The sequence below is a fragment of the Podarcis pityusensis genome, assembly GCF_964106645.2.
Source record: "Podarcis pityusensis genome assembly, chromosome: 12".
Taxonomy (NCBI): Eukaryota; Metazoa; Chordata; class Lepidosauria; order Squamata; family Lacertidae; genus Podarcis; species Podarcis pityusensis.
In genome coordinates, this window is record NC_138037.1 from 1,945,291 (window position 1) to 1,971,183 (window position 25,893).

Here is a 25,893-nt window from a genome sequence, read left to right on the forward strand (position 1 = left end):
GGGCTTTCCTGGAAAGCTAATGGAGAGGCAGGATCTGTTGGGGGTGGGCAGGCAATTGCTGTGAGCCCCCCAAGACACCATGGTCTCCATTGACCTTCATTCCTGGGTAAGTGCAGACATTCCTGGAGTCTCTTCCCTCTCAGAGACGGGGATGCACAAAACAATATTTCAGTTAATAGTCTTTGAATCACGCTGCCCAAAATACTGAATGCTCCCCATGCATGGTGAATAGGCTGGAGCTGATTTCTGGAAAGGTTTGCACCTCTAGAGGTAGAAATCAGGTAGCGGACTTGCAGCATGATTTTGCATGAGTGATAGAGGGGGGGCTGAGAGAGGATCTCCCACCCCCTTCCTTGCCCAGCTGCAACACAACAGCCCTGCAGTGCTGCTCGTGGGTCTTATTCTCTGGGGGTTGCTGCTTTCAGCTCAGATGCAGAGGGACCTGGGATGCACCAAAGCAAGTACTTAAAAATGAATAAATCTCCTAGCCAGTGAACCCTGCGCTTTTGGGTCCAAGGGCACCCAAACTGCTGGGGAGAACAGAGCCAGCTTCCAGCTTGTCCTGGGCCGTTCTTGGTTTTCAGAACAACAGAGAATCTGGGATGGCCTTCAACTGGGTGGCTGGATTACAGCAGCCTGTGAAGGCGTAGAGACAGCTGCCTGCAGATCTGTGCAGTGCCGTGCAATGACAGGGAGGGAACTAGAGTCAAGGCTGCTCTTGAAAGTGAAACTAGAAAGCATTTATCTCCGCAGAGTTCACAGCACAGAGAGACACCGGAGAAAGAGAAAAGCCAGCTGGATTCCCTTAGCAGAGATGGCCAACTGGTAAGAAGGTGTTTAACTCCTTTTCATAAACTTTGCTATGGGAGGGTGGATTTGTTCAGGGGACACTGAAAATACCCGACTAAAATAACTAAAAATATACAGATGGAATTACAATGAGCAGACTTGCACTTCTGGAGCCGGACTGAGTGGTTTGAAGCCACAGCAGCCTTCTGCTCCCTGCTGACCTCCTCCTCCAGATCCAAGGCCAGTTTGGTATTCTGCTGCGAAGCAAGTGAGCAAAACAAGAGGGGAGCTGCAACAAAATGCTGCAGCACATGTTTTGCTTTTGTCCTTGACTTTCAATCCTTCACTTCCTCCAAGGGGGTCAGGGGTGTGTGCCTGGTTCTTCTAGGCTGGAGACACTGAACTCCAAACCTCTCTTCCAGAGCCTTTTTGTAGATCAGTAGTTCCCAAAGTGAGTGGCAGCACCCCAGGGGGGTTATTTAGGGGGCACTAAGAGAAAGAGGGGGAAAGCAGGGGGGAGGGTGCAAATGACTGACTTTGAAAAGCTGGTGTCACTGGATCAAGTTCATCCATTTTGCTGAATTAGTTAAACTAAATAGTTTTAACTGGGTTTCAGACAAAGGTGCAATTATTCCTTACACTTTTGAATTTTATTGTGTTGTTTTCTTCCTGAGTGGGCCGTGCAAACCACTATTGTGAATTATGCTTTGGGCAGAATAGGGCAGAGGGCACTGGAGGTGGGTTTGCAGAACCAAGTGGAGGGTGGCCAAAGACTGTTATAGGTGTAAAAGGGCATGGCAAGGGGCCATCCTGCAGCCTTAAAAACGTAAGAAGAGCCTTCAGGATCAGGCCAGGGGCACAGCTAGTCCCACATTCTGTTCTCACAGTGCCAGCTGGGTGCCCCAAAGTGAAGCCCAGAAGCAGGATTCGAGCCCAAGAGCCCTCTCAAGCCTGAAGCCCTTCAGAAATAACATAGAATGGTAGAGTTGGAAGGGACCCCAAGGGTCATCTAGTCCAGCCCCCTGCATGAAGGGATCTTTTGTCCAATGTGGGGCTCGAACCCACAACCCAGAGATTAAGAGGCATCACAGGAAGAAACCATGTTGGGAATTGCTAAATATACCACAACCTCTTTGGATGAATATTGCAAGAGGATTGTGAAACGTAACATGACATGACATTTCCCTATAAGATACAGAAGGATATACTTTGCCCACAAACTGGTTCTGTACACAACTGCTTATTTCCCCGGTGAAACGTTAAATGGTCGAACTTCTTGCTGGGTGAAAGGCAAGGCCCCCTCCTCATTCTTTCTTCTCCTCTCTACTTCTAGGGTTACAGGATTCTTCCCTTCCATTAGGAGCTGGTTTAGGACTGGTAAGTTTTTCCTCAAGAGTTTCCTCAAGAGCCCCCGAAGGTCATATGCAAAGTGTGGGGTTCCCTAGGGAGGGGTCACTACGAGGCAGGGGGCAGCAGCCGGGCGCTAGAAGAGCAAATGACTATCAGACTCTGAAAAGTTGGAATTGCTGGATCAAGTTCATCCGTTTCATTGAATTAATTGAATAGTTTTAATTGGATTATGTGCAAATGTGCAATTGATTATTACTGTTTTGAATTTCGTTGTGTTATTATCTTCCTATGTGTGCCATGCAAACCGCTATTATGAATAATGCTTTTGATAGGGTAGAGTAGGGAGCACTGGGAGTGAGTTTGTGGACCTAAAGAGGCGATGGCCAGAAAAAGTTTGGGAGCCACTGATCTATTGCATTAGACAGAGAATTCTCGTAATAATAATAATAAATAATAAATAAATGTTATTTATATCCCGCCCTCCCCAGCCAAAGCCGGGCTCAGAGCGGCTGACAACAGTAAAAATAGCGCAGTGTACATAAAATCATAGTCAATTAACTGAAATACATTCTAATCAATTCAGAATCAAATTAATGGCAACCATTGAGCTAGAGTTCTGTGAGGATTACCGAAGGAGGGGGTCAGGCTGTGCCTTGGCCAAAGTCCTGGTGGAACAGCTCTGTCTTGCAGGCCCTGCGGAAAGATGTCAAGTCCCGCAGGGCCCTAGTCTCTTGTGATAGAGTGTTCCACCAGATCGGGGCCACGGCCGAAAAAGCCCTGGCTCTGGTTGAGGCCAGCCTAACCTCCCTGTGGCCTGGGACCTCCAAGATGTTTTTATTTGAAGACCGTAAGGTCCTCCGTGGGGCATACCAGGAGAGGCGGTCCCGTAGGTCATCAGCAGGACGAGGCTAGTGATCTTCCTGGGGTCAGCTAAAACACTTTTTTCAGGCCACAGACAGGCTGCAAGGGAAGGAGCAGAGCAAAGGCTGGAATGATCTCTGTGCCAATCTCATCTAGCACTGATGAGAAACTAAGGCAGAAACGAGACAGATCTCGAATACACACAGCCAGCAACTTTTCCCTGAGTGTGACTCCGGTCAAGGGAAGCGACATAATGAAGTTTCTAAGCTTCGGATAAATCACTGCAGAGGGTTAGAGACATCCATCATTCCAGTTGTGCATCTTTTGTGGGAACAGATTTGGAGCGCATGAACTGTCTTACAGAATCACAGAACCATGGAAGGTTCCCCCAAAGATCCTCTAGTCCAGCCTTTCTCAACCTGTGGGTCCCCAGATGTTGTTGAACTCCCATCACCCCTAGCTAGCAAGGCCAGAGCTCAGGGATGATGGGAGTTGTAGTCCAACAACATCTAGGGACCCACAGCTTGAGAATCGCTGCTCTAGTCCAACCCCTGCAATGTTCCTATTAACACCGCCCACACATTTAGACTCCTAGTTTCAACAGGCCAGCCCGGGATATACTCTTACGGTGCCAACACATCACCTCTCAGCTATGCATTTACCGTATTTTTCGCTCTATAGGACGCACTTTTTCCCCTTCAAAAATGAAGGGGAAATGTGTGTGCGTCCTATGGAGCGAAGACGCCATAGCCCCGTGACCCTCTCCTGGCTGGAGAGGTGACGCGCGGCTATGGCAGGAGCCTCTTTAGCCGCGCATCACCTCTCCAGCCGGGAGAGCACGCGGGGGGCTAAAGAAGCCATAGAAGCTTTCCGCTGCTCCCCGACCTGCTCTTTGGGGCTGGTGGTGGGCTTCCCCCCGCCAGCCCCAAAGAGCAGGTCGAAGGGAACCTGAAGCCTGGAGAGCGAGAGGGGTCGGTGCGCACTGACCCCTCTCGCTCTCCAGGCTTCCAAGGTAGCCACCTGAAGGCGACTGAACGCACCTTAAACGGCACCTTGTTTTAGAGGGGGAAAACAAGAGGGGGAAAATTCTCCCCCTCTCTGCGCAGCGCCTCCTGCCGCTTCGCTGAAGGGGCGCTGGGCAGAGAGGGGGAGAATTTTGTTTCTTGTTCTCCCCCCTCTAAAACAAAGTGCGTCCTATTGTCCGGTGCGTCCTATGGTGCAAAGAGTACGGTATTTATTTTTTGCAAAACAGATGGACTCCTTCCATCTCTGCTTACAAGACATAACTTAGGGGGTCCCCAGCCTAGGGCCCCTCCTTCAAAACTACAGGCAAAACACCCCGCGCAAACCCCCCAAAATCAATGAAATGCACTGGTTTCCTACACAACCTTCGTTGTACCCTCTAATACCTGAACTTTCCTCAACAGCACCAAATCCTGAGAACCAGATTCCGACAGAGAGCAATGAAGTGCGGATTGTCCTCGTGGGGAAACCAGGAGCAGGAAAAAGTGCCACAGGAAACACCATTCTCGGGCGGGAGGCATTTGAGGTTGGCACCGTGACAAGATCCTGCCAGTTAGGAATCAGGGAATGGGAGAAAAAGCAGCTAGTCCTCATTGACACGCCTGCTGATTTTGACCTGGGGAGCGGCACAGCCAAGGATTCCCCTGACTCCCAGCACTGCCTCCGTCTATCCAGACCGAGACCACACGCTTTGTTGCTGGTCACCCACCGCTGTGGCGATGCAGACTATAAGGCAGTAGAATGGGTTCAGGAGATATTTGGCTGCGAAGCCATGAAGTACATGATTGTCGTGCTCACTGGGGAAAAACTGGACAACGCAGCTTTGAAGAAACATCGATCTCTCCCAGAATACCAACGCCTTCAGAACATGGCTGGTCACTGCAATTTGCAGTGGTTCTCGGTCAACAACCGCAACCAAAACAAGAGGGAGCAGGAGGCTGAGAAACTGCTCTCCTTGGTGAAGGCCATGGTGGTGAAGAACCAGGAGAAGCCCTTCTGCGGGCCTGAAAGGGTTGGGAGTCCTACGTCGATCCCAAATGAAAAGGACCTTTCTGGGCACCCACCAGAGGAAGAGAAGCTGCAGGAGGCCGTGGAGATTCCAGGAACTGAGGGGTCCGGAGTGGGAGGAGGAGAGAGCCCCCCTGTTCAAAGTAAGCACTCCTGGCAAGGTTTCCTTCCAGCTTCAGCCTATTCCTCCTGGTTTGCAATGAGCCCTGCTCTATGTGTGTAAAGTTTTTTTAAGAAAAATCATAGAATCATAGAGTTGGAAGAGACCACAAGGGCCATCGAGTCCAACCCCCTGCCAAGCAGGAAACACCATCAGAGCACTCCTGACATATGGTTGTCAAGCCTCTGCTTAAAGACCTCCAAAGAAGGAGACTCCACCACACTCCTTAGCAGCAAATTCCACTGTCGAACAGCTCTTACTGTCAGGAAGTTCTTCCTAATGTTGAGGTGGAATCTTCTTTCTTGTAGTTTGGATCCATTTATTTTATAAAATAAAATAGCAAATTTGCTTCCCATACAATAGATTCTTTCCAAATCTACCTCTTAAGCCAGCCCACTTCCTTGTTTCGCTCCTTTTTGGCAATATGTAAGCGCACACTACAAAATACTTTTGAACCCTTGGAAACAGGACTACAAGGGGGTGGAAGGGAAAAGTCTGTGATAAACATGTTCTGTCTCAGAGTGACATCTAGCAGCCCTGGAGGCAACTGCAAGGAATGAGATTGAGCACTGTTTGAAATTAGTAGTAGTAGTAGTAGTAGTAGTAGTAGTAGTATTTCGTTATTTATACCTCACCCATCTGACAGGGTTTCACCAGCCACTCTCGGCGGCTTATAGCACATAAACAACTGTAAAACATTAGACATTTAAGGCACAGGCTGGCCAGAGAAACTGACGCCTCTGCTTCAGGTTTGTTTCCAGGCACAGTTTAAATTCCTGGGTTTAGGCTTTAAACCCAAAACCAGTGGTTCTGAGGCTTTTGGGGCCACTGCTCTCTTGGTTCTGTAAACTCATTCCCAGTGCCGCCTTTCCCAACCCACTAAAAACATAATTCAGAATAGTGATTTGCACCACCTACTAAGGAAGAGAATAACGCAATGAAATTCAAAACAGCAAGAATCAATTGCACGGTTCAAAATCCAATTCCTGTATTCAGTCAGTCAGTCAGTTTCTTTATTACTGTCCATGACCAGTAGTCAAACAGAATCTTTGCCCAAATATATAAAATAGTACCAAACAGAACAAAAGAGAGAACTTTAACATTAAAATTACTAGCAACTGTATCGTGCTGTAATAAAGAGATAGGTTGAGGTTTCTGCATCCCATTCTATAGTTAACTGCTTGGGCAATTCATTTTTTTTTTTTTAAAGAAATTTATTGGGTTTTACAATAGAAATGAACATAATAAACAATGTAACATATATCTTAACATAATTTCACATTTTCTTTGGACTTCCTCACATCTCCCGCTCCCACTTTCATCGTTATAACATTTTGTCAGCAATTTATTATCTTATTTACATTCTTATATCCCTTCTATGTTTCATAATCTTCTAGTTCTCAAAAAGAGTTATATTTTCACAATCTTACTTATTTTCTTAAAATCATCTAAATTTAGTGGTGCTCAGTTATTTTGCTCTAGCATCCTATTTAGCATTCACTCAAATTACAATATTTTTGTAAATAATTCTTAAATTTCTTCCAATCCTCCTCAGTCCTCTCTTCTCCCAGGTCACGAATTCTGCCGGTCATCTCAGCCAGTTCCATGTAGTCTATCAGTTGCATCTGCCATTCTTCCAGTGTGGGTAGATCTTGAGTTTTCCAGTGCTTTGCGAGAAGTATCCTTGCTGCTGTTGTTGCATACATAAAAAATGTCTGGTCCTTCTTTACCACCCCTTGGCCGACAATACCCAAAAGAAAGGCCTCTGGTTTCTTAGTGAAGGTATATTTAAATACCTTTTTCAGTTCATTATAAATCATTTCCCAGAACGCCTTCACTTTAGGGCAAGTCCACCAGAGGTGGAAGAACGTTCCCTCACACTCTTTACATTTCCAACACTTATTGTCAGTCAGGTGGTAAATTTTTGCAAGTTTGACTGGGGTCATATACCATCTATAAATCATTTTCATTACATTTTCTTTCAAAGCGTTACATGCAGTAAATTTCAATCCAGTACTCCACAACCTTTCCCAATCCTCAAACATGATATTATACCCAATGTCCTGTGCCCACCTTATCATAGCCGATTTAACCGTTTCATCTTGTGTATTCCATTTTAACAGCAAGTTATACATCCTTGAAAGTACCTTGGTCTTTGGTTCTAACAATTCTGTTTCTAGTTTCGATTTCTCCACCTGGAACCCTAGTTTCTTGTCATTTTTAAAAACTTCTTTAATCTGAGCATAATGTAACCAGTCTCGCACTTTATCCTTCATTTTCTCCAAACTCTGCAATTTCCAGTTGTCTCCATCTTTTTCTAGTATTTCCCAATATTTTGGCCATTTAGCCTCCATATTGGGTCTTTTTCGGGCCTTAGCTTCCAAAGGTGAAAGCCACCTTGGGGTTTTATTTTCCAGCAAGTCTTTATATTTTGTCCAGACATTAAACAGTGATTTTCTGACAATATGGTTCTTAAAGGCCTTATTTGCTTTAACCTTGTCATACCATAAATATGCATGCCATCCAAAAGCATTGTTAAACCCTTCCAAATCTAACACATCAGTGTCTTCAAGAAGTAGCCAGTCTTTTAGCCAGCAGAACGCTGCGGCTTCATAATACAACTTTAAGTCTGGCAGGGCAAAGCCCCCTCTTTGTTTTGCATCAGTTAATATCTTAAACTTAATTCTGGGCTTTTTGCCCTGCCAGACAAACTTAGAAATATCTCTCTGCCACTTCTGAAAGCACTCCGTTTTGTCCAAAACCTGAAGTGTTTGAAATAAAAACAACATCCTTGGCAATACATTCATCTTGATAGCAGCAATTCGGCCTAACAAAGAAAGTTTCAATTTTGACCAACTATCTAAGTCTCTCTTAATTTCTGTCCAGCATTTTTCATAGTTGTCCTTAAATAGACTTAGATTTTTTGCTGTTATGTTTACCCCTAGGTATTTTACTTTTTTAACCACATTAAGTTCCGTCTCATTCTGAAACCGTTCTGACTCTGTATCAGTCAAATTTTTTCCCAAAACCTTAGTTTTCTGTTTATTTAATTTAAATCCAGCCACCCGACCAAAGTCATTAATCAGTTGTAATACTCTTTTCGTACTAGGCTCTGGCTTCTGCAAGGTCAAAACCAGGTCATCTGCAAAAGCTTTTAATTTGTATTGTTTCTGTCCGACCTGAATTCCTTCCACCAACCAATCCCCTCTAATCATATTCAATAGCACTTCCAGAACCGAAATGAATAACAAAGGGGAGATAGGGCAACCTTGTCGAGTTCCTTTTTCAATTTTAAACTCTTCTGTAACCACATTATTAACTATCAGTTTAGCTTTCTGCTCTGAATATATCGCCTCAATCCCATTCTCAAAACCCCGTCCCACTCCCATCTCTTTTAAATTTCCCATCATAAATTTCCAGGAGATGTTGTCAAAGGCCTTCTCCGCGTCTATAAAGATTAAAACTGCTTTTGTATTTATATCTGTTTGCAAAAGTTCCAAGATATCAATAATGTTCCTTGTATTAGCAAACAAATGTCTACCTGGGAGAAAGCCTGCCTGGTCCTTATGGATTACTTCATTTAAAACTTTTTTAAATCTACTTGCCAAAATGTCTGCAAATATTTTGTAATCCACATTTAAAAGGGAGATGGGACGGTAGTTCTTAAGTTGTGTCTTTTCAGCTTCCGTCTTTGGTATTAATGTGATAAACGCTTCCTTCCACGACTCCGGTGCCCTCTTCCCCTCCATAATTTCATTGCTGACCTCCATCAAAGGTTGTATCAAATAGTCTTTTAATGTCTTATAGTACTTGGAGGTCAGCCCATCTGGCCCTGGAGATTTGCCAAGTTGCATGTTCTGAATGGCTTGTTCAATCTTCTGTCGTGTTATTTTAGAATTCAGGATTGTCCTATTTTCTTGTGACAATTTGGATAGTCCATTTTTTGCCAAAAATTGTTTAATCTCAACTTCGTCTTGCGGCCCTTGGGTGTATAGTTTTTTGAAGTATCTCTGGAAACACTTTCTGATGTCCACTGGATTCTGAATGTTTTTTCCTTCAATCTCTAAGTTTGTAACCGTATTTAATCTTTGTCTTCTCTTCAACTGCCAAGCTAGCAGTTTTCCACATTTATTCGCCGACTCAAACGTTTTTTGTTTCATTAGTTTAACCTTCCATTCGATTTCCTGATTTATCAGTTTAGAATATTGTGTTTGATAAAGTTTAATTTCTCTCAGAGTTGGCTGTGACTTCGGGTTCACTCTTAATTTCTTCTCTAATTCTTTTATTTTATCCAAGATCTTATCTTTTTTCTCATTTTGTGTTCTTTTCTTTACTGCATTCTGTTGTATCAAGAATCCCCTCATTACAGCTTTACTTGCGTCCCAGACGATTCTTTTTTCCACCGTAGTATTCATATTTATCTCAAAATAATCCTTCAAAACTTTTTGGGCCTTCTTAGTAATTTCCTGATCTCTGAGCAAATTGTCATTCATCTTCCATCTAAAGGATCCAGTTGGTAGTAGTGTCATATCCATCTTTACTGCATTATGGTCGGAACAGGTCTTTGGGCAGATTTCCACTTTTCTGACCTTAGGTGCCAGGCCTCTAGAGATCCATATTTGGTCGATTCTTGTCCAGGTCAGTTGGGCTTCAGAAAAGAATGTTCCCTCTCTTCCTAGTGGGTTCTTTGTCCTCCAAATATCAATCAAATCCATATTGTCTGTCATTTCAAAAAAGGTTTTAGGTAGTCTGCCGTCTTTTGTAACATTTTGACTTTGTGACTTGTCCATGTTAGTTGATACGACCCCATTCATATCTCCCATCATTATGATGTTGTTGTAGTCCAGATAATCCAGCATTGTCTCCTGCAGCTTCTTGTAAAATTCCGATTTCCCTTCATTAGGTGCATAGATTCCTAATATCAACAGTTTCTCTCCTTGGTATTGTATCTCAATAGCCAAAATTCTTCCATGTTCATCTTTAAATAAGAATTTGGGTGACAGGCTCTCTTTTGCATATATCACCACGCCTCTCTTCTTAACTTTATCCGACGATATAAATTCCTGGCCCAATCTTTTATTTATTAACACTTTTCTGTGGAGCCTCGTCACATGTGTTTCTTGTAAACAAATAATGTCCAATTGTTCTTTTTTTAATATATGAAATATTTTCTTCCTTTTTTCCGGAATGTTACAACCATTAATATTCCAACTCAACAATTGCAGAGACATCCTGAATTGATCTGGTTATTTCTCCAGGGGTGGTATCTTCTCTGGATCTTCAGGTTCCCCAGGTGCTGGTGTTGGTGCTGGCGTTGCCCCAGGCCCAGAAGGTAGTTCAATTCCTTTTTGAAGGTCCTCTCCGTGTGTAGACAAAAATTTGTCTCTCTCTTCCAATGTTCTAATTTTGACCTTTCTCCCTCTAAAGGTAAAAGATATTCCTTGGGGAAATTCCCACCTAAATGGAATTGCGTTGCTCCTTAGTAGTTTGGCAAGTTCAGAGTAGTTTCCTGAATTGCTTGGGCAATTCAGGAAATTCAGATTGCAAAAGTGACGCCTTACAAGGGCTCTAATCAGTACAAAGTGTTGATCCCCAGGAGATTCCTCAGCTCTGTTCTTCTCTTTCCAGCAACATTAACAGATGCAGCTGATCCCGTTTCAGCAGAGCAAAAGGAGCTTTGCATCGTCATTGTCGGAAAGTCCGGGGTTGGCAAAAGTGCGACTGGAAACACCATCCTTGGGGAAAAGAGGTTTGACTCCAGGCTTGAAATGACCCCAGTTACAAAGTCTTGCTGGTTAGGAATAAGAGAGTGGAGGGGGAAGCAGGTAGTTGTCATTGACACGCCTGCGATTTTTGACTCTGATGGAGCCAGAAATTCTACTGAGATTGAGCACTGCCGACGTCTCTCCCAGCCCCACCGGCATGCTCTGGTTCTGGTCGTCCCAGTGGGCCGATTCACAGAGGAAGACCACCAGGTGGTACAGCGGGTGAGGGAGACATTCAACAGTAGCGACGACCAGGAGCGCATGGTGGTTGTCTTCAGCCACAAAGAAAGGTTGCAGAATGAAACATTGGAAGATTACATATCTTCCAGTGACAACAAAAACTTTCAGGAACTGAGGGATCAGTGTGATGGACGGTTTTGCAGTTTCAACAACAATGAAACAGGAGACCAGCTTGCAGCCCAAGCTGAGGAATTGCTCTCCATGATTGAGGAGATGGCAGAGAAAAATCAAGGCGATCCTAAGATGACAAAGTTGGACAAAGTTGCTGAGGCAAACGCATAAAGAACATACTCTGGTTTTCTCCCGCTTGGACTACCGCGCTCTTTGTGGAGCTACCTTTGAAGGGGACTCAGAAACGACAACTAATCCAGAATGCGGCTGCCAGACTGGTGACTGGTGACATTTCAGATGCGCCAATAAATGCAGAACACAGCGGGCAGGGTTTTCACTTTGCGCAGCTCACTTGGAACGAGCATCACTGAGTACCTATCCAAATCTGAACCCTTTCCAAAGCACTGGTGTTTACCTTTAAGAAATTGGGGGTCAAAGGCATGGATAAGGTCATCCAAGGTCATCTAAGGAGGTCCTTCTTCTCGTCATGCCTCCCCTGCTAAGAACCTTAAGAAGAGCTCTGCAGGATCAGGCCCAAGGGAGCAGTCCAGCAGTCTCTCCCCACAACGATTGACCAGATGCGCCCGAATGAAGCCCACAAACAGTATGGACTTTGCCTCAATAACTGGGGGCAGCAATGACTCTGAATCCTGAAGAAGTGTGCATGCACACAAAAGCTCATACCAATAACAAACTTAGTTGCTCTCTAAGGTGCTACCGGAAGGAATTTTTTTATTTTGTTTCAACTATGGCAGACCAACAGGGCTACCTACCTATAATCTGAATCCTAGCTGCTGGAAGCCACAGGATAGAAATCATTCCTGCTTGCTGGTTTCCTACAGGCCAGAAGGTTTCAACCTTTTTGAGTCCACGGCTCCCTTGACCAACCTTCTTTCTGTGGCCCCCCTGTGGGGCTCAGGAGCCCAGTCATGCCACCCCTTGCCTGCAGAGCCGGCAGCCCCTCACCCTTTTTCAAACACCCTCCCTTGCGGAGTGTGCCCTCAGCCTCCTCTCCCCTCTCCTTGGGAGTCCTCTGGGCAGCCGCTGCTGCCGCCCCTGGTCTCTGAGCTGCCCTCCTGCCCCATAGAGAGGTCCCTCCTCACCCTGCCTCACAGGGCCTGGGACTTGTCTGTCCATTCCCAACAACAAGAGCTGGCTGGCTGGGCTCCCTTGCCCGCTTGCTTGCTTACTCTGAGGCCGCCTCAACTCCTGGCACCCAGCACCGCCTGGCCAGTCCCAGAGACACCATTCGCCTGGGGAGCTTGTTGCCAGGACTGCTGCAACAAACAGCCTTGGGGAGGCAGAGAAGCAAGAGGGCAATAGAAAAGGAAGGAAAGAGGGACAGAGGTCAGTGTTGCCAGTGGCACCCCTGGCCATCCTTCAAGGCACCCCAAGATGCCACCACACACTGGCTGAAAACCACTGGCTTAAGGCGACTGGTTGCCCATTGTGAGAATGGAATGCTGGACTTACAGCCATATCCCATGATGGACTTGTAGCTTAACAGGATAGGTCCCTCTGTCCGTCCTGCTTGCCTTATCTTCCCTTTATTTACCTTCTCTCTGTTACCACTATCCTGTCAATCTGCGGAGTAAAAACTTAAAAAGTGATGCAGATCTTTTCTCTGTGTGTGAAGAGCCTGCCAGAGAGTTGATGTTTTGGTTAAACCTTCTGGGAAGCAGCTGGTTTCCTCTGCTTCTGTTATCTCTTCCGCAAGGTCACGCTGACTGCAATAGTCAGGCCAGGAAGAGCCTTGGCTTCACTTCTGACTTTCTCTTTCTATCACTTTGTTCTGATGTGGTGTTCTGTTCTGTGTATAGTGTTAAGAGTTTATGTTTATTATAAGTTCTTAGTTTAAGTCTGCTGCAACTGGATTTTTATGGACTCTGCCAATCCTGAATGTATTGGATTTGTGACCATTATGCCTTCAGCAACAGTAAAGCTCTTCTGGATGAAATATTGCCTCTGGTCTATATTTTGGGGGACTCTGCTACGTGTTTTTCTTCCTCTGGCAACATTTGACACATCCTCCTCCCGCATTCGCTGAGACACCCAGGCAGTTTTCTTTCTCAGGGTCTCCCAAGTGCCACCACTAAGGGGACCATGCAGGAGGTATTCTGGCAATGACCGTGTCCCTTACACCCATAAAACTGTTTTGATCCACGGAAATATGAGCTTAAGATGCGGATACCAATGGGAGGAAGGATCAGGGTGTTGTTAGAAGAGACCCCTGCCCCCACTCCCTTCACAGAGACTGACTGCCGAGACCTCCTGCAAATTGTACCTCTGTGAGGGGAATGTGGGCCTCCCAACAACTCTTGGCACCCTCAACATGCTACAGTTCCCAATCCTGGCTTCCACCAAAGAACCCTGGGAGTTGCAGGGCGCAGTTGACCAGAGACCCCTTCGCAGAGCTACAATTCCCAGAGAGGTTTAACAGACTTTCCCAGGAAAGTCCGAGAGCTGTAGCTCTGTGAGGGGCTCTAGCGCTTCCTAACTCCCAGCACCCTTAACAAACTACAGCTCCCAGAATTGTTTGGGGAAAGCCGTGACAGTTTAAAGTGGTATCATAGCACTTTAAGTCTATGGTGTGAATAGGGCCTTGTCGCATGCATATTGTTTGACAAACTCACGCAGGTTTCCTGGGCTGGAATTCCCAGTCCCCCTGGAAAGAGGAATTTGTTAAAACCACTCTGGGAGGACAATATAAAGCACCGTCTTGCAACTCTCAGTACCCATAACAAACAACACAGAATACTTTGGGGAAAGAAGTCATGACTGTTCAGTGCCACTGTAGCACTTTAAATTTACACTGTTAGACTGAAGACTGGGAGCAGCCGAGACCACATAACACTGGTCCTGAAAGACCTACATGGGCTCCCAGTATGTTTCTGGGCACAATTCATAGTGTTGGTGCTGACCTTTCAAGCCATAAACGGCCTCAGTCCAGTATACCTGAAGGAGCGCCTGCACGCCCATCGTTCAGCCTGGACACTGAGGTCCAGCTCTGAGGGCCTTCTGGTGGTTCCCTCATTTTGAGAAGTGAGGTTACAGGGAACCAGACAGAGGGCCTTCTTGGTGGTGGCACCCACCCTGTGGAACGCCCTCCCATCAGATGTCAAAGAAATAAACAACTATGACTTTTAAAGACATCTGAAGCCAGCCCTGTTTAGGGAATTTTTAAATGTTTGATGTTTTATTCTGTTTTTAATCTGTTGGGAGCCGCCGAGAGGGGCTGGGGATACCCAGTTAGATGGATGAGGTACAAGTAATATAATTAATAATAATAATAGTTATTTTTACTGCTACCAATATTATGACATGGATGAGTTGAGAAAGATGACAGGAAACCATCAGCCAGTGAAGAGTCAGGGATCCTCCTGCTCATTTAAGAGAAATCACCACAGCCAGGAGCCGAAGGAAAGGCAAACTTAATTTTATTCAACAAAGAGGATCAAGCAGTTGGGGGAATAAGGTGCATCATCCAAGCATGAGAGTTTTGCATCAAGCGTCTTCTGGGGAGAAGCAGCTCTTGGCTCTCACCGCAGGCCAGAACCACCCCAGGGGAGCTGATCCATGTTGCCCTGAGGGGCAGAGAGGTCTTGCTCTGGGCGAATCTCTGCTCTCCAGTCACCATTAATGCTGCTTGCGTCCCATCCAAGTGGTCACCATCTGGGCGTCTGGAGAGGGCACAGAAGGAGGGGAAGGATATTCCCAGGGGACCCAGAAGGCAAAGCTATAAAGGTTTGACGTGGCGTTCTTATGCAGAGGATGCTGAGGGGTCAGGGAGAAGCAGGGAAGGGTCTCTCTCTCTCTCTCTCTCTTACACACACACACACACACACACACACACACACCCTGGATTCAACATTTCTCTCAAAGTTTCAACCTGAGTGACTATCTCCCAGGACTGTCTTCACCCAGTAATTTTTAGGTTTGGGGAGAAAAACCAGAAGGCAACTTCCATCCCTGCCTTCTCCAGGCACGACAACACTTTTAAAATTGACCTGGGTTGGAAATTGCTCATTTTCACAGCACATTATGATGATCCTTCTTTTTTGCAAAACCACATCGCCATGCCAGTTCTGAAAAGGCCACATCAACAAAAACAAAACAAAAACCACTTTTCAATGTTGCCGTTTGCCTTTTAAAAAAGAGGCACTCCACAGATTGCTGTACGTGAATAAGCGGTATAACCGCCAGGAGTTTCTTGCGATGGGACCATCTTGGGAGGCCGGTCATATGACGTTCCCAAAGGTGTCTCTGCAGAGGGAAGGCTGCTTCCTTGCCCTGTCCATCTTCTGAGCCAGCAAAGGAAACCTTCAGCAATGTGGTAACATTCCTGAGCTTGTTTTGGACTACAACTCCCATGGTGCTGTGCTGGCTGGGGGCTGATGGGAGTTGTAGTCCCAAAAAACTTCAGCGGGCACCAGGTTGCTGAAGGTTGTGCTGAATGGAGACCCCTGGCCACCCATAATGGATCACAAGATATTTGACAACCACCACCTTTTATACAGTTGCAGAAAAACAGCAAAAAGAAAAGTGGTTTACCAAGGACCTAGTGAGTTATATTTGGACACAAAATGTTCCCTGGTGGATATGTGGACAAGCTCACCTGTTTACCAGGACCCACCCCTGAAATAGGTTCTCATCTCACACATCAGTTAGGAAAACTCTTTTAACCTGTTCTGGCCACCCAGCAAAGGACACTGAGCAATACCATATCCATTCTGCATCAGGCACAACCCCTGAGTCCCATCAGGTCCCAACACCAGGAAGGCCCTGCCCATCCTCATACAATGCTTCTCATTCAGCCAAACCATGAATGTGCCCAACGGCTTGGCACAGCCGCTGCCAATCTGGTGCCCTCCAGGTGTGTTGGGAGTACAAATCCCATCAGCTACCTGTTGGCAGAGCCCAGCACATTTGCAGGGCACCAGGTTGCCAAAGTCTGGTGCGGTGCTTTGGACTGAAACTTTGGATCAAAACTCTTTAAGTGATTGGTAACATGCCATGTGCAGATCTCTACAGAGGTAAATAACACTTGTTTTCTTTTCTTTCCGAATGCTGCTGCAGTGTGCAACTTCCACCAAGATCTCCACCCGTCGTGCACACTTTGAAACAGGAGTGCTTAAAAACGCTTGAAACGTACGTCAACATGTTGAACGCTCAAGTTAAGTCTTGTGTAACAGAGAAACTGAATGAAGGAAAACATCCACACCGTAGCAGACAGAGTCCATTCCGGGGGGGAAGGACAGAGCTCAGTGGCACGACCCTTTTGCAGCTGCTGGATACTACCCTGGTCAGGGGAGATCAGCCAGGGAAGCCCCCTCAAAACAGGGTTTAAGGTTTAAGGATGAGAGACCGCCCCCCTCCCACAACTCAAAAGCATGAAGCAGGCGCATTTCTCAATCAGATCTTCGGAGCTTGCTTTTGCCACCCTCGCACAACCCAGATGTTTTCGACTCCCAGCAACCCTAGATGTGTGATGCTAGGGCTTCTGGGATCACATCTGGGCCTGCTGGGGCCGAGGAGGGGCTAGGAGCCCCAAAACATGCGGAGGACACAGCCTCAGTGAAGGCCACTCTAGTGTTTTATAGAAGTTTCTCTCCCGGCTCAAAACCATCCCCAAAATTCAGGGCACCTAAGTGGTTTCAGAACATTCAGCTTTTACATTCACTTCTTTTTCCCACATTAAGCTATCCAAAAAGAGTCCTTTCATGGTCTAAACTCCCACATGGTCTTTTCCTTCCATGGATCTTGAAATCAGGCTCTGGAAACCAGAAGTTCAGAAGAGGATGTTGCTACAGCTCTTCAGAATTCCTCTCTCCTCCAAAGACGTTTTCCAGCAACAACCGGCAAACACATCCGCCCTCTTCTACGGGTTCTCTGGCAAATGTGTGGGTTCTCTGGTACATAGTGCAATCGCTCCGCCTTCCTCCAATGCGTTTAGCAAGACACAGCTGTCAACAGAAGATTCTCCCCTGAGCTGCAGGTTCAAATCCACAGGAAGAAGACGCACAGTGGGGCAAAATCCTCCGCAATCAAATAAAACTCAGTGTACCCCCGTTCTGTTCCCCCGGCAACCCCCGAGTTTGTGTTGACTATCTTTGGCACCAATTTCGACCCACCCAGCCCCCCAAACCAGACAACTCTTCGTCACTCTGCTGCGGGACCAAAAGAACAGGGAAGGCTGTAGCTGGACATGCTGCGTGGATCTTAGGGGAGGGCAGGAATTAACCACCCAACGGGGTTTGGGGGAAATAAACCTGGGCATCAGTACTTGTAAAACGGGAAGCAGAACATAAATGCAGGGAAATCCCAGAGCGGAGGTAACGCTGCGTGGCGCAATGGCTCAGAACGGGAACTTAAGAGGGGCACAACGCCACTGCCCAAAATGGAAACCAAACAATGGCACAGCGTGAGAAAAATCCCACCCATGAAGGTTCAGGGAACACCCAAGCTTGAAACGCAGCCGATGTGTAGAGAACGGGCTTTTGCTTCAGAAAGGAAAGAGGGGTCCCCAAGCAACGATTCACTGCCCCCGGCTGATGGGATCCCAAGTTCTTGGAGCGGTTATGGTCCATATCCCTGGCGGGGCAAACGCTGCCCTGCTGAGAGACCCTTGACCTCCCCTTCCCAGGCGTTATCCCCAAGTCCCCATAGCCCCTCCGTGCTCCCACATCCCAAACAGGCCCTTCCGCTTCCAGGACCCCCCCCCCCGTGGCCGCCCCCTTCCCCCTCCGACCTCCCCGCCCTGGCGAGGCCCATCGGAGCAGCAGCCTCGCCCTCAGCAGAGCGCCTCTGGCCCCAGATGACTCTTCCGGTGCGCGGCCAGGTTGCCCTTCTGCGCAAAGTTCTTCCCGCAGGTCAGGCACTGGAAGGGGGCGTCTCCCGCTTGGAGCCTCCGGCCGGGGCTCACGGGGGCCTCCTTGGGGCGTCTCCGGCCCTCCTCGCCCTGCGGCGGCAGCGGCCTCTCGGCCTGGTGGTGGGTCCTGCGGTGGCCGGCCAGGCTGCTCCGGCGGCCGAAGGCCTCGCCGCACTCCTGGCAGGGGAAGGCTGCCCCGTTCTGGCGGGGCTTCTGCTGGTGCTTGACCCGCAACGGCCTCTGCATGTCGCCCTCCTCGCTTGGCGCGCGGGGCCTCCCCCGGGTGTGCATCCGTGGCGGGGAGGGCGCCCCCGGCTTCTCCTGGGCAGGGGGCCCGCAGCCACCTTTCTGGCGGTGGGCGAGGAGCAGGCGCTGTTCCCGGAAGGTCTTCCCGCAGACGGGGCAGGAGGGGGAACCCTCTGCGCCACCGCCGTGCACCCTCTGGTGGGTCAGGAGGTTCTGCTTGAGGCTGAAGCGCTTGCCGCAAACGCCGCAGCCGAAGGGCTTCTCTCCGGTGTGGATCCTCTGGTGGATGATGAGGTTGTGCTTGAGGGTGAAGCCGCGCCCGCACTCGGGGCACACGAAGGCCCGCTCGCCCGCATGCTGCTGCTTCTGGTGGCGCAAGAGGCTCAGCGGATGAGGGAAGCTCTCGCCACACGCCGCGCATTTGTGCTCCTCCTCCTCCACCTGGCTGTGGATGACCAGGGCGTTCTCATCCCCGGAGCCCTCCTCCCAGGCGGGGAACGGGAAGGGGTTGTCACCCCCCGGCGGGGAAGCCTGGTGACCCCGGGCGGGTGGCTCCTTGTCTCCCTCCATGGGGCCCTCGCTTCCTGGAAGGGGAGAGAAGAAAGAGGGAAAGCACAAGGAAGTTATTTCATTTTAATTTTTTCCCATATTTCATTTCACTTGTAATCTGCATGCCACCTTTCTCTAGTACAGTGGTACCTTGGGTTACATACACTTCAGGTGACAGACTCTGCTAACCCAGAAATAGTACCTCGGGTTAAGAACTTTGCTTCAGGATGAGAACAGAAATCGCGCGCCGGCACTGGGAGGCCCCATTAGCTAAAGTGGTGCTTCAGGTTAAGAACAGTTTCAGGTTAAGAACGGACCTCTGGAATGAATTAAGTACTTAACCCGAGGTACCAATGTACAGTGGTACCTCAGTTCCCAAGCGCCTCTGTTGTCGTACGTTTCTGTTCTCAAACGCTGAAAATCCGGAAGTAAATGCTTCCATTTTCAAGCGTTTTTTGGAACCCGAATGTGCAAGAAGCTCAGTTTTCGAGCGTTTCAGAGGCCGAATGGGCTTCCGGAACGGATTCCGTTCAAGAACTGAGGGACCACTGTACTACACGCAAGGCGGTTCACAAGCTGCAGAAACAACAATGATCGCACGCCTTATAGCAATCTGGCGAGATACGAAAAGTGTCATAATAAAAAACATAACTTTAAAATAAACAGCTTACGTCAAATAAAATAATATTCAGTAATCCATTAGGAGTAGAATAGTACACAATAAACTTAAACATCTGCAAATAATATTTAAACAGAAATTCACTCTTAACGATTCCAATAATTTCCAAGCTGTAATCAATAAAAACAGCAAGTCTCAGTGCATAAAATAACACAATGCAAATTGAGAAGCAAAGACACAGAAAATTGTGGTTTTTTTAAAAAAACATCTGTGAGCTCCTCTCTTTGCAGCTGCTTCTGCTGTTCCTAAAGTCATGGCCTAGAAAAGGCTCTCAGGGCTAGAGGGTGGGGGCAAAGAGGTGGAAAAAACCATTGCCTGGTGAAGAACAGAAAGTCTCTCTCCCCTCACCATATGATTTTTATTGATGTTTTAAAAGTATGAGAAAAGGCACCAGGAAAAGAATAACTACAATAATGCAGGCGTCAAGGCAGTTATGAAACATGAGCGCAGCAGAATAGTTTCATAGAATGGTGGGGCTGGAAGGGGTCCCCCCAAGGACATCTAGCTCAACCCCCCGAAATGCAGGAATCGCAGGTGAAGATTCCCTGGCACACAGCCAACTTCTGTTTCAAAACCTCCAATGAATCACAGAATGGTAGACTCAGGTAGGTAGCCGTGTTGGTCTGACGCAGTCGAACTAAATAAAAAAACTGTCCAGTAGCACCTTAGAGACCAACTAAGTTTGTTCTGGGTCTAAGCTTTCGTGTGAATGCGCACTTCTTCAGTGTGCATCGGTGGTGCTGCAGAGCTCCAGTCCAAAATACAGTGGTACCTCGGGTTAAGAACTTAATTCGTTCCGGAGGTCTGTTCTTAACCTGAAACTGTTCTTAACCTGAAGCACCACTTTAGCTAATGGGGCCTCCTGCTGCCGCCGTGCCGCCAGAGCACGATTTCTGTTCTCATCCTGAAGCAAAGTTCTTAACCTGAAGCATATTTCTGGGTTAGCGGAGTCTTTAACCTGAAGCGTATGTAACCCAAGGTACCACTGTAGCCGAAAGGGACTGGCAGCTGACAAAACCTCTCCAGGTGTGGTCAGGGGTCGAGACACCCACAGGCCCACACCAGCCGGCATTTTCCCAGCTCACCCAAAACATGGATTTTGGGGGGCAAAGTAAACAGGATAATGTCGAACGCAAACAAGGCCAGTTGCAGGATCTCAGGAGAAAACAAGCTTGTTTCAACCCCCCCCCACACACACTACACCCCCACATAGCGCCAGGAACACACACATTCCAAAAGACTCAGAGAGCTGCTGCCAGTCAGAGCAAGCACCACTGAGCCACAGAGACCCACGTGGTCTGACTCAGCACAAGGCATCAGCTTCCTAAATCCCAGCAGCTGCACCTTCAAGGGACCCCTGGCCCCCACCCCACCCCCCGGCCCCCCAGGCTTGGTCAACGCTCCTTTTCCCCGGGCGGAAGGCAGACCTCGCAGGGAGGGCACTGCCTGCAGGGGAAATTGTGCCAAAAGCCGCAGGGCTTTTGCCGAACCAGCTCTGAGTCAGAGAGCACCAAAGCTCCCTCCTTAAAAAATAATGATTTTATTTTTATATATATATGCACACACACACACACCTGCCCAGACAAGACTCCTCCAGCTTCCACACAACCTGCCCTTCTCCCTTTTTCCCAAAGGGGGGGGGGATAAGAGTGTGATGACGTCAGCCAAATCACAGCCTCACCTTCACTCCGGGGAGGGGGAGAAGAAACTGCAAGTCCCAGAATGCAGCTGGGCAGCTCTACCTGTGCGGCTGGATTTGCAGCCAGGCCTCCGTGGGGCCTGCAGCCTTGGGGGCTTTTTGGGTTTTTTGCAAGGGGGGCTGTGGAAGATTCCGGCCGGCCTGGCACCTTCTCCGAGGCTTTGCAAAGCGGATCCTGCTTGCCAGTTGCAGATGCACCACCAAAAAGGGGGGGTGCCCAAATGCACACCGTGCAAGAAACAAATCCGCCCCCCGGGTTCTGATTGATTGATTTGCAAAATCGGGGGGAATTGGGGCCCCCTCGCCTGCGCGCCCAAGGCGGAGGAAAAGGGGCCCCTTGCCAGGGCCAAGGTGGCGCGGGGAGCCGGTGGCAGAGGCGCCCGCTGCTGCTGCTGCTGCCGTCCTCCGCGCGAGACTGGAGACTGGGCGGAGGCCGGAGCGCCCGCGGGGCCGGATTGCAGCGAGGCGCGGGCCGCGGGGAAGGGAAGGAAGCGTCGCCGGCCGGCCACGTGCGCCCGGAGCGGAGGCAGCCCAGGCCCGAAAGGAAGAAAGGGGGGAGGAGGAGGAGAGGCAGCCTGGGAAGAGGAAAACTGGGGGGGGGGGGTCCCTCTGCTTCTATCCAACACCCCCCCCCCAAAAAAATAGGCTCGCTCCGGATCGCCTCCCCCACGCTCCGTTCACACGGCAGCTGCGAGGAGGGGGGAGATGGGGTGCAAAGGGCTGAGAGAGGAAAGAGGGGGCGACCCCTCCGTGTGTCCCCCCGCTCCCCCCCCCCAGCGATGCCTCACCGTGCCCGGGCTGCTGCTGCTCCTCCTCTCCGGCCGCCCCGATCCCCCGCATCGGCCGCCGCTGCTGCTCCTCCGCTTTGCACGAGGCACTGCAGGCAGGATCCGGCCCGCAGGGGAGGGGAGGGCCGGCGCTGCCCCCCTTCCTCGCTCGCCCGCTCGCCTTTTATTTGCTGCAACCACGTACCTTTTGCAGCAGCGGCGGCGGCAGCTCCGCGCTCCTCCTCGGCTTCGCCCAGCAACGGCCCCGCCGCGCGAGGTTGCTTGCAAGACATCCCAGGCAGGCAGGCAGGCGGCGGCAGCAGCAACTGCAACCGCAGCCTCGGGGAGGTGCCACTTCCTGCAGCTGCGGGAGAAGCCGCGGCGGCTGCTGGCAAGAAAGAGCTCTGCCCTCCCCGCGCCGCTTTCCTCTGCTGCGCTGCGCCCGGAGGAGCGCGCCGAGATGCCTGACGCCCAGCCGCGGTGCCAATAGAGCTCAGTGGTACCACACGGACCGGCAGCAGCAGCGGCTCGCTAAGGGTTGGGCCGTCAGCTCTGCCCCAGTCCCCTAAATATTCTAGTCCTCATGATCCCGAATAAAAGGTTGAGCGATTAAGGCTTTGCATGAAGTCAGATCACTGGCCTGTCCTACCAGGAGATGCTGAGGTTTGGACTTTCTGCTTGCAAGGCTCTACCACTGAGTTACGGCCCAAGAGCCGCCGCCCCCCATGGAACTGGGGGTGTCCTCAATGCCCCACAAGGCTATAGGATTGTAGCCTTGGAAGGGGCACCCCAAATGTCTATCCCACCCACCCCGCTGCAGTGCCATATTGAGGCTTTGTAGGATAAAGCGATCTGCAAGTCAGAGCGAGGCAGTGTGGGGTAAGGGTTAGAGCGGGGTCAGCAACCTATTCCAGCCGTGGGTCAGTTTACTGTCCCTCAGACCTTGTGGGGGGCCGGACTATATTTTTTGGGGGGAAATGAACGAATTCCTACGCCCCACAAATAACCCAGAGATGCATTTTAAATATAAGGACACATTCTCCTCATGTAAAAACACGCTGATTCCCAGACCATCCGTGGGCCAGATTGAGAAAGTGATTGGGCCGCAAACGGCCCACGGGCCTTAGGTTGCCTACCCCTGGGTTAGAGAACTGGACTAGGACGTGGCAGGGAGCGGGGTTCGAATCCCCAGCTGGCCACGAAGCTGGGTGGGTGGCCTTGGGTTACAGCCGCTTCCTCTCCAACGAAGCGTGTGTTTTGTTTAAGGCTTCAAATCCGAGCGGAAACCTTCTGTGTGCGACTAGGCGAAGTGTTTTGTCCTTGTCCTTGAACAAGGGAGCCTGAGCAGATTCGGCACACCGCCCCCCTCCCTGCCATCTGCAGGCTCTGCCAGGGTGCAGCGCCATGACGTGAGCCGGGGCTGCTGATCCTTGGCTCTGGGGAGGGTGGCCTTGGCAAGCGGGAGAAGGACTGGGCCCCTCGCTCAGGGGGATGCAAGAAGCAGAGGAGAAACAGCATCTCCCAGCAGCATTTCGCCAGCGACCTCGCTCCTTCTCTGGACAGACAAAATAAAGTCTTTGTCTGCCTGTTTGTTGCATTTATTTCTCACTGTTTCCCTCACTGTGGCTTATCTGCTTCTCCCTGCTCCTCCTTTAATTCCCACAAGGACACCGTGAGGTCGGTGGGGCCGAGAGAAGGGCAGAGACTGGCCCCCGAGGTTACCGCTGAGTGGGTGGGGGGCCATCTGTCACGGGTGCTTTAGCTGAGATGCCTGCATTGTACGGGGGTTGGACTAGATGACTCATGGGGTCCCTTCCAGCTCTAGGATTCTAGAATTCTTTGATTTTCAGGGGGGGGGGATTAGGCTGAATGGGGTGGTAGGGGAGGGGTCGTACCTCTGGGTCATGCTCCTTCTGAGATGGTTTGGTCCCCAGCCTTCACTCCCACCTGTGGCTCCCAGATGCTCTGTGCATGAGACAGTGGCCACATCCCAGGAATGGTTTCGACTGGCCGGCTAGGCCAGGCATAGGCCAACTCGGCCCTCCAGATGTTTTGGGACTACAACTCCCATCATCCCTAGCTAACAGGACCAGTGGTCAGGGATGATGGGAGTTGTAGTCTCAAAACATCTGGAGGGCCGAGTTGGCCTATGCCAGGGCTAGACCAAGTGAGGGTAGCCAAGGGGTCTCAAACCCTCAGTGAGTTAGGGGCTTTCCCTGTCTGTGAAGACAGACTCCAGCGGACGGAGCGGACAAGACCAAGCATGGCTCCAACAGTCAAGAAGGCGGTTTCTGCACTTGTTGTAGACGTGGGCATGGCCAATCTTGCCCCTCCAGATGTTTTGGGACTACAATCCCCATCATCCCTGACCACTGGTCCTGTTAGCTAGGGGTGATGGGAGTTGTAGTCCCAAAACATCTGGAGGGCCGAGTTTGGCCATGCCTATGTAGAGGGAAGGGAGCCCAACGAGGAGGAGGAGAAACTTCTGCTGCCTTGCGAGACATCCTTAGGAGAGGGGAAAGGAGTAAACCATACACAAATCTGGATTCCCAAGATGGTGGGATGGTGCCTTGTACGCCTCCTTCCGGCAATTCCTGCAGCCAAACGTCTTGCTCTGCTTTCCTTTGGACCCCATCAGCGAGGCCGAGAGGGGGGTCTTGTCATCTGGGCAGCCCTGGACCTCCAGACGCACTGCCCAGGCTTAAGCCCCTGAGAGGTCACCTCCAGGCTGCTAATGCAGCGATCTGACTTCACCCCTGGAGGCGCACTCCATTGTCTCGAGACAGGAATGCCAAATGCTTCCCCTTCTCATTCCTGGATCCAGTTGCTGGGATGGCCAGGCCAGGCTGCCAATGGCCTTCTAAGTTGTTGTTGTTGTTGTTGTTGTTTAGTCGTGTCCGACTCTTCGTGACCCCCTGGACCAGAGCACGCCAGGCACTCCTGTCTTCCATGGCCTCCCGCAGTTTGGTCAGACTCATGCTGGTAGCTTCGAGAACATTGTCCCACCATCTCGTCCTCTGTCGTCCCCTTCTCCTTGTGCCCTCCATCTTTCCCAACATCAGGGTCTTTTCCAGGGAGTCTTCTCTTCTCATGAGGTGGCCAAAGGATTGGAGCCTCAGCTTCCGGATCTGTCCTTCCAGTGAGCACTCAGGGCTGATTTCCTTCAGAATGGAGAGGTTTGATCTTCTTGCAGTCCATGGGACTCTCAAGAGTCTCCTCCAGCACCAGAATTCAAAAGCATCCATTCTTCGGTGATCAGCCTCCTTCTCATTTCTGGATCCAGTTGCTGGGATGGCCAGGCCAGACTGCTAATGGCCTGCTAAGTCCTTAAGTCCTTAAGGAAACAAAGGGTGCAGCTGTGTGCCAGAGGGCAAACAGGTGGGCTCACTTTCTGGGTTAGTTAGAAAGACAAAAGGGAAGAGTTGAGAGTTGAACTGTGAGCTAGAAGCTGCAGGCAAAAGCTGGAGACCAGAAAGGCAGAGAGAAAAAGCCCTGCCTGATTTCTGCTGGGATCCAAGGCTGTGGCCATGGGAGAAGCAAGGCCTTCTGGGGGTGCTAATTCTGTGAAACCCCCCCCCCATCTTAGGCTCAGGTTGTGTATATGTGTATGCTATAAATCTTAGAAACACCACAGTCTCCCCTATCCCTCATTCCCAAAAGGAAACACAAACCCTGGAGGAGCGCCGGGAACCCCTGGGATCTTCCACCATTCAGAGATTGGTGTGTAAGGAGAGCGTGCAGGATCAGGCCAATGGGACCATCTTGTCCAGAATCCTGT

At 49.6% G+C, this 25,893-nt stretch overlaps 2 protein-coding genes across 4 annotated transcripts; one reads left to right on the forward strand and one right to left on the reverse strand.

The window, feature by feature from the left end:
* The first annotated feature begins 753 nt into the window (after positions 1-753).
* Positions 754-13,264, forward strand: LOC308459866 (GTPase IMAP family member 8-like). 2 transcript variants are annotated; one of them, XM_080975594.1, is made up of 4 exons: positions 754-825; positions 2,123-2,166; positions 4,428-5,174; positions 10,820-13,264. In XM_080975594.1, exons 1-4 carry the CDS (start codon positions 815-817, stop codon positions 11,476-11,478), a joined length of 1,461 nt encoding a protein of 486 aa, XP_080831720.1. In that variant the 5' UTR covers positions 754-814; the 3' UTR covers positions 11,479-13,264. The 2 variants fall into 2 exon arrangements, with proteins under 2 accessions (XP_080831720.1, XP_080831719.1); XM_080975593.1 differs by lacking the exons at positions 754-825; positions 2,123-2,166 and having other exon boundaries at positions 3,990-5,174.
* A 1,463-nt stretch (positions 13,265-14,727) lies between these two features.
* On the reverse strand, positions 14,728-22,876 carry LOC308459831 (uncharacterized protein). Of its 2 annotated transcripts, none has more exons than XM_080975563.1 (2): positions 22,321-22,876; positions 14,728-19,005 (listed from the first exon to the last, which is right to left on the reverse strand). In XM_080975563.1, the coding sequence occupies exons 1-2, from the start codon at positions 22,406-22,408 to the stop codon at positions 18,098-18,100; spliced, it is 996 nt and encodes a 331-aa protein (XP_080831689.1). In that variant the 5' UTR covers positions 22,409-22,876; the 3' UTR covers positions 14,728-18,097. The 2 variants fall into 2 exon arrangements, with proteins under 2 accessions (XP_080831689.1, XP_080831690.1); XM_080975564.1 differs by lacking the exon at positions 22,321-22,876 and adding an exon at positions 22,137-22,304.
* Between the last annotated feature and the right edge of the window lie 3,017 nt (positions 22,877-25,893).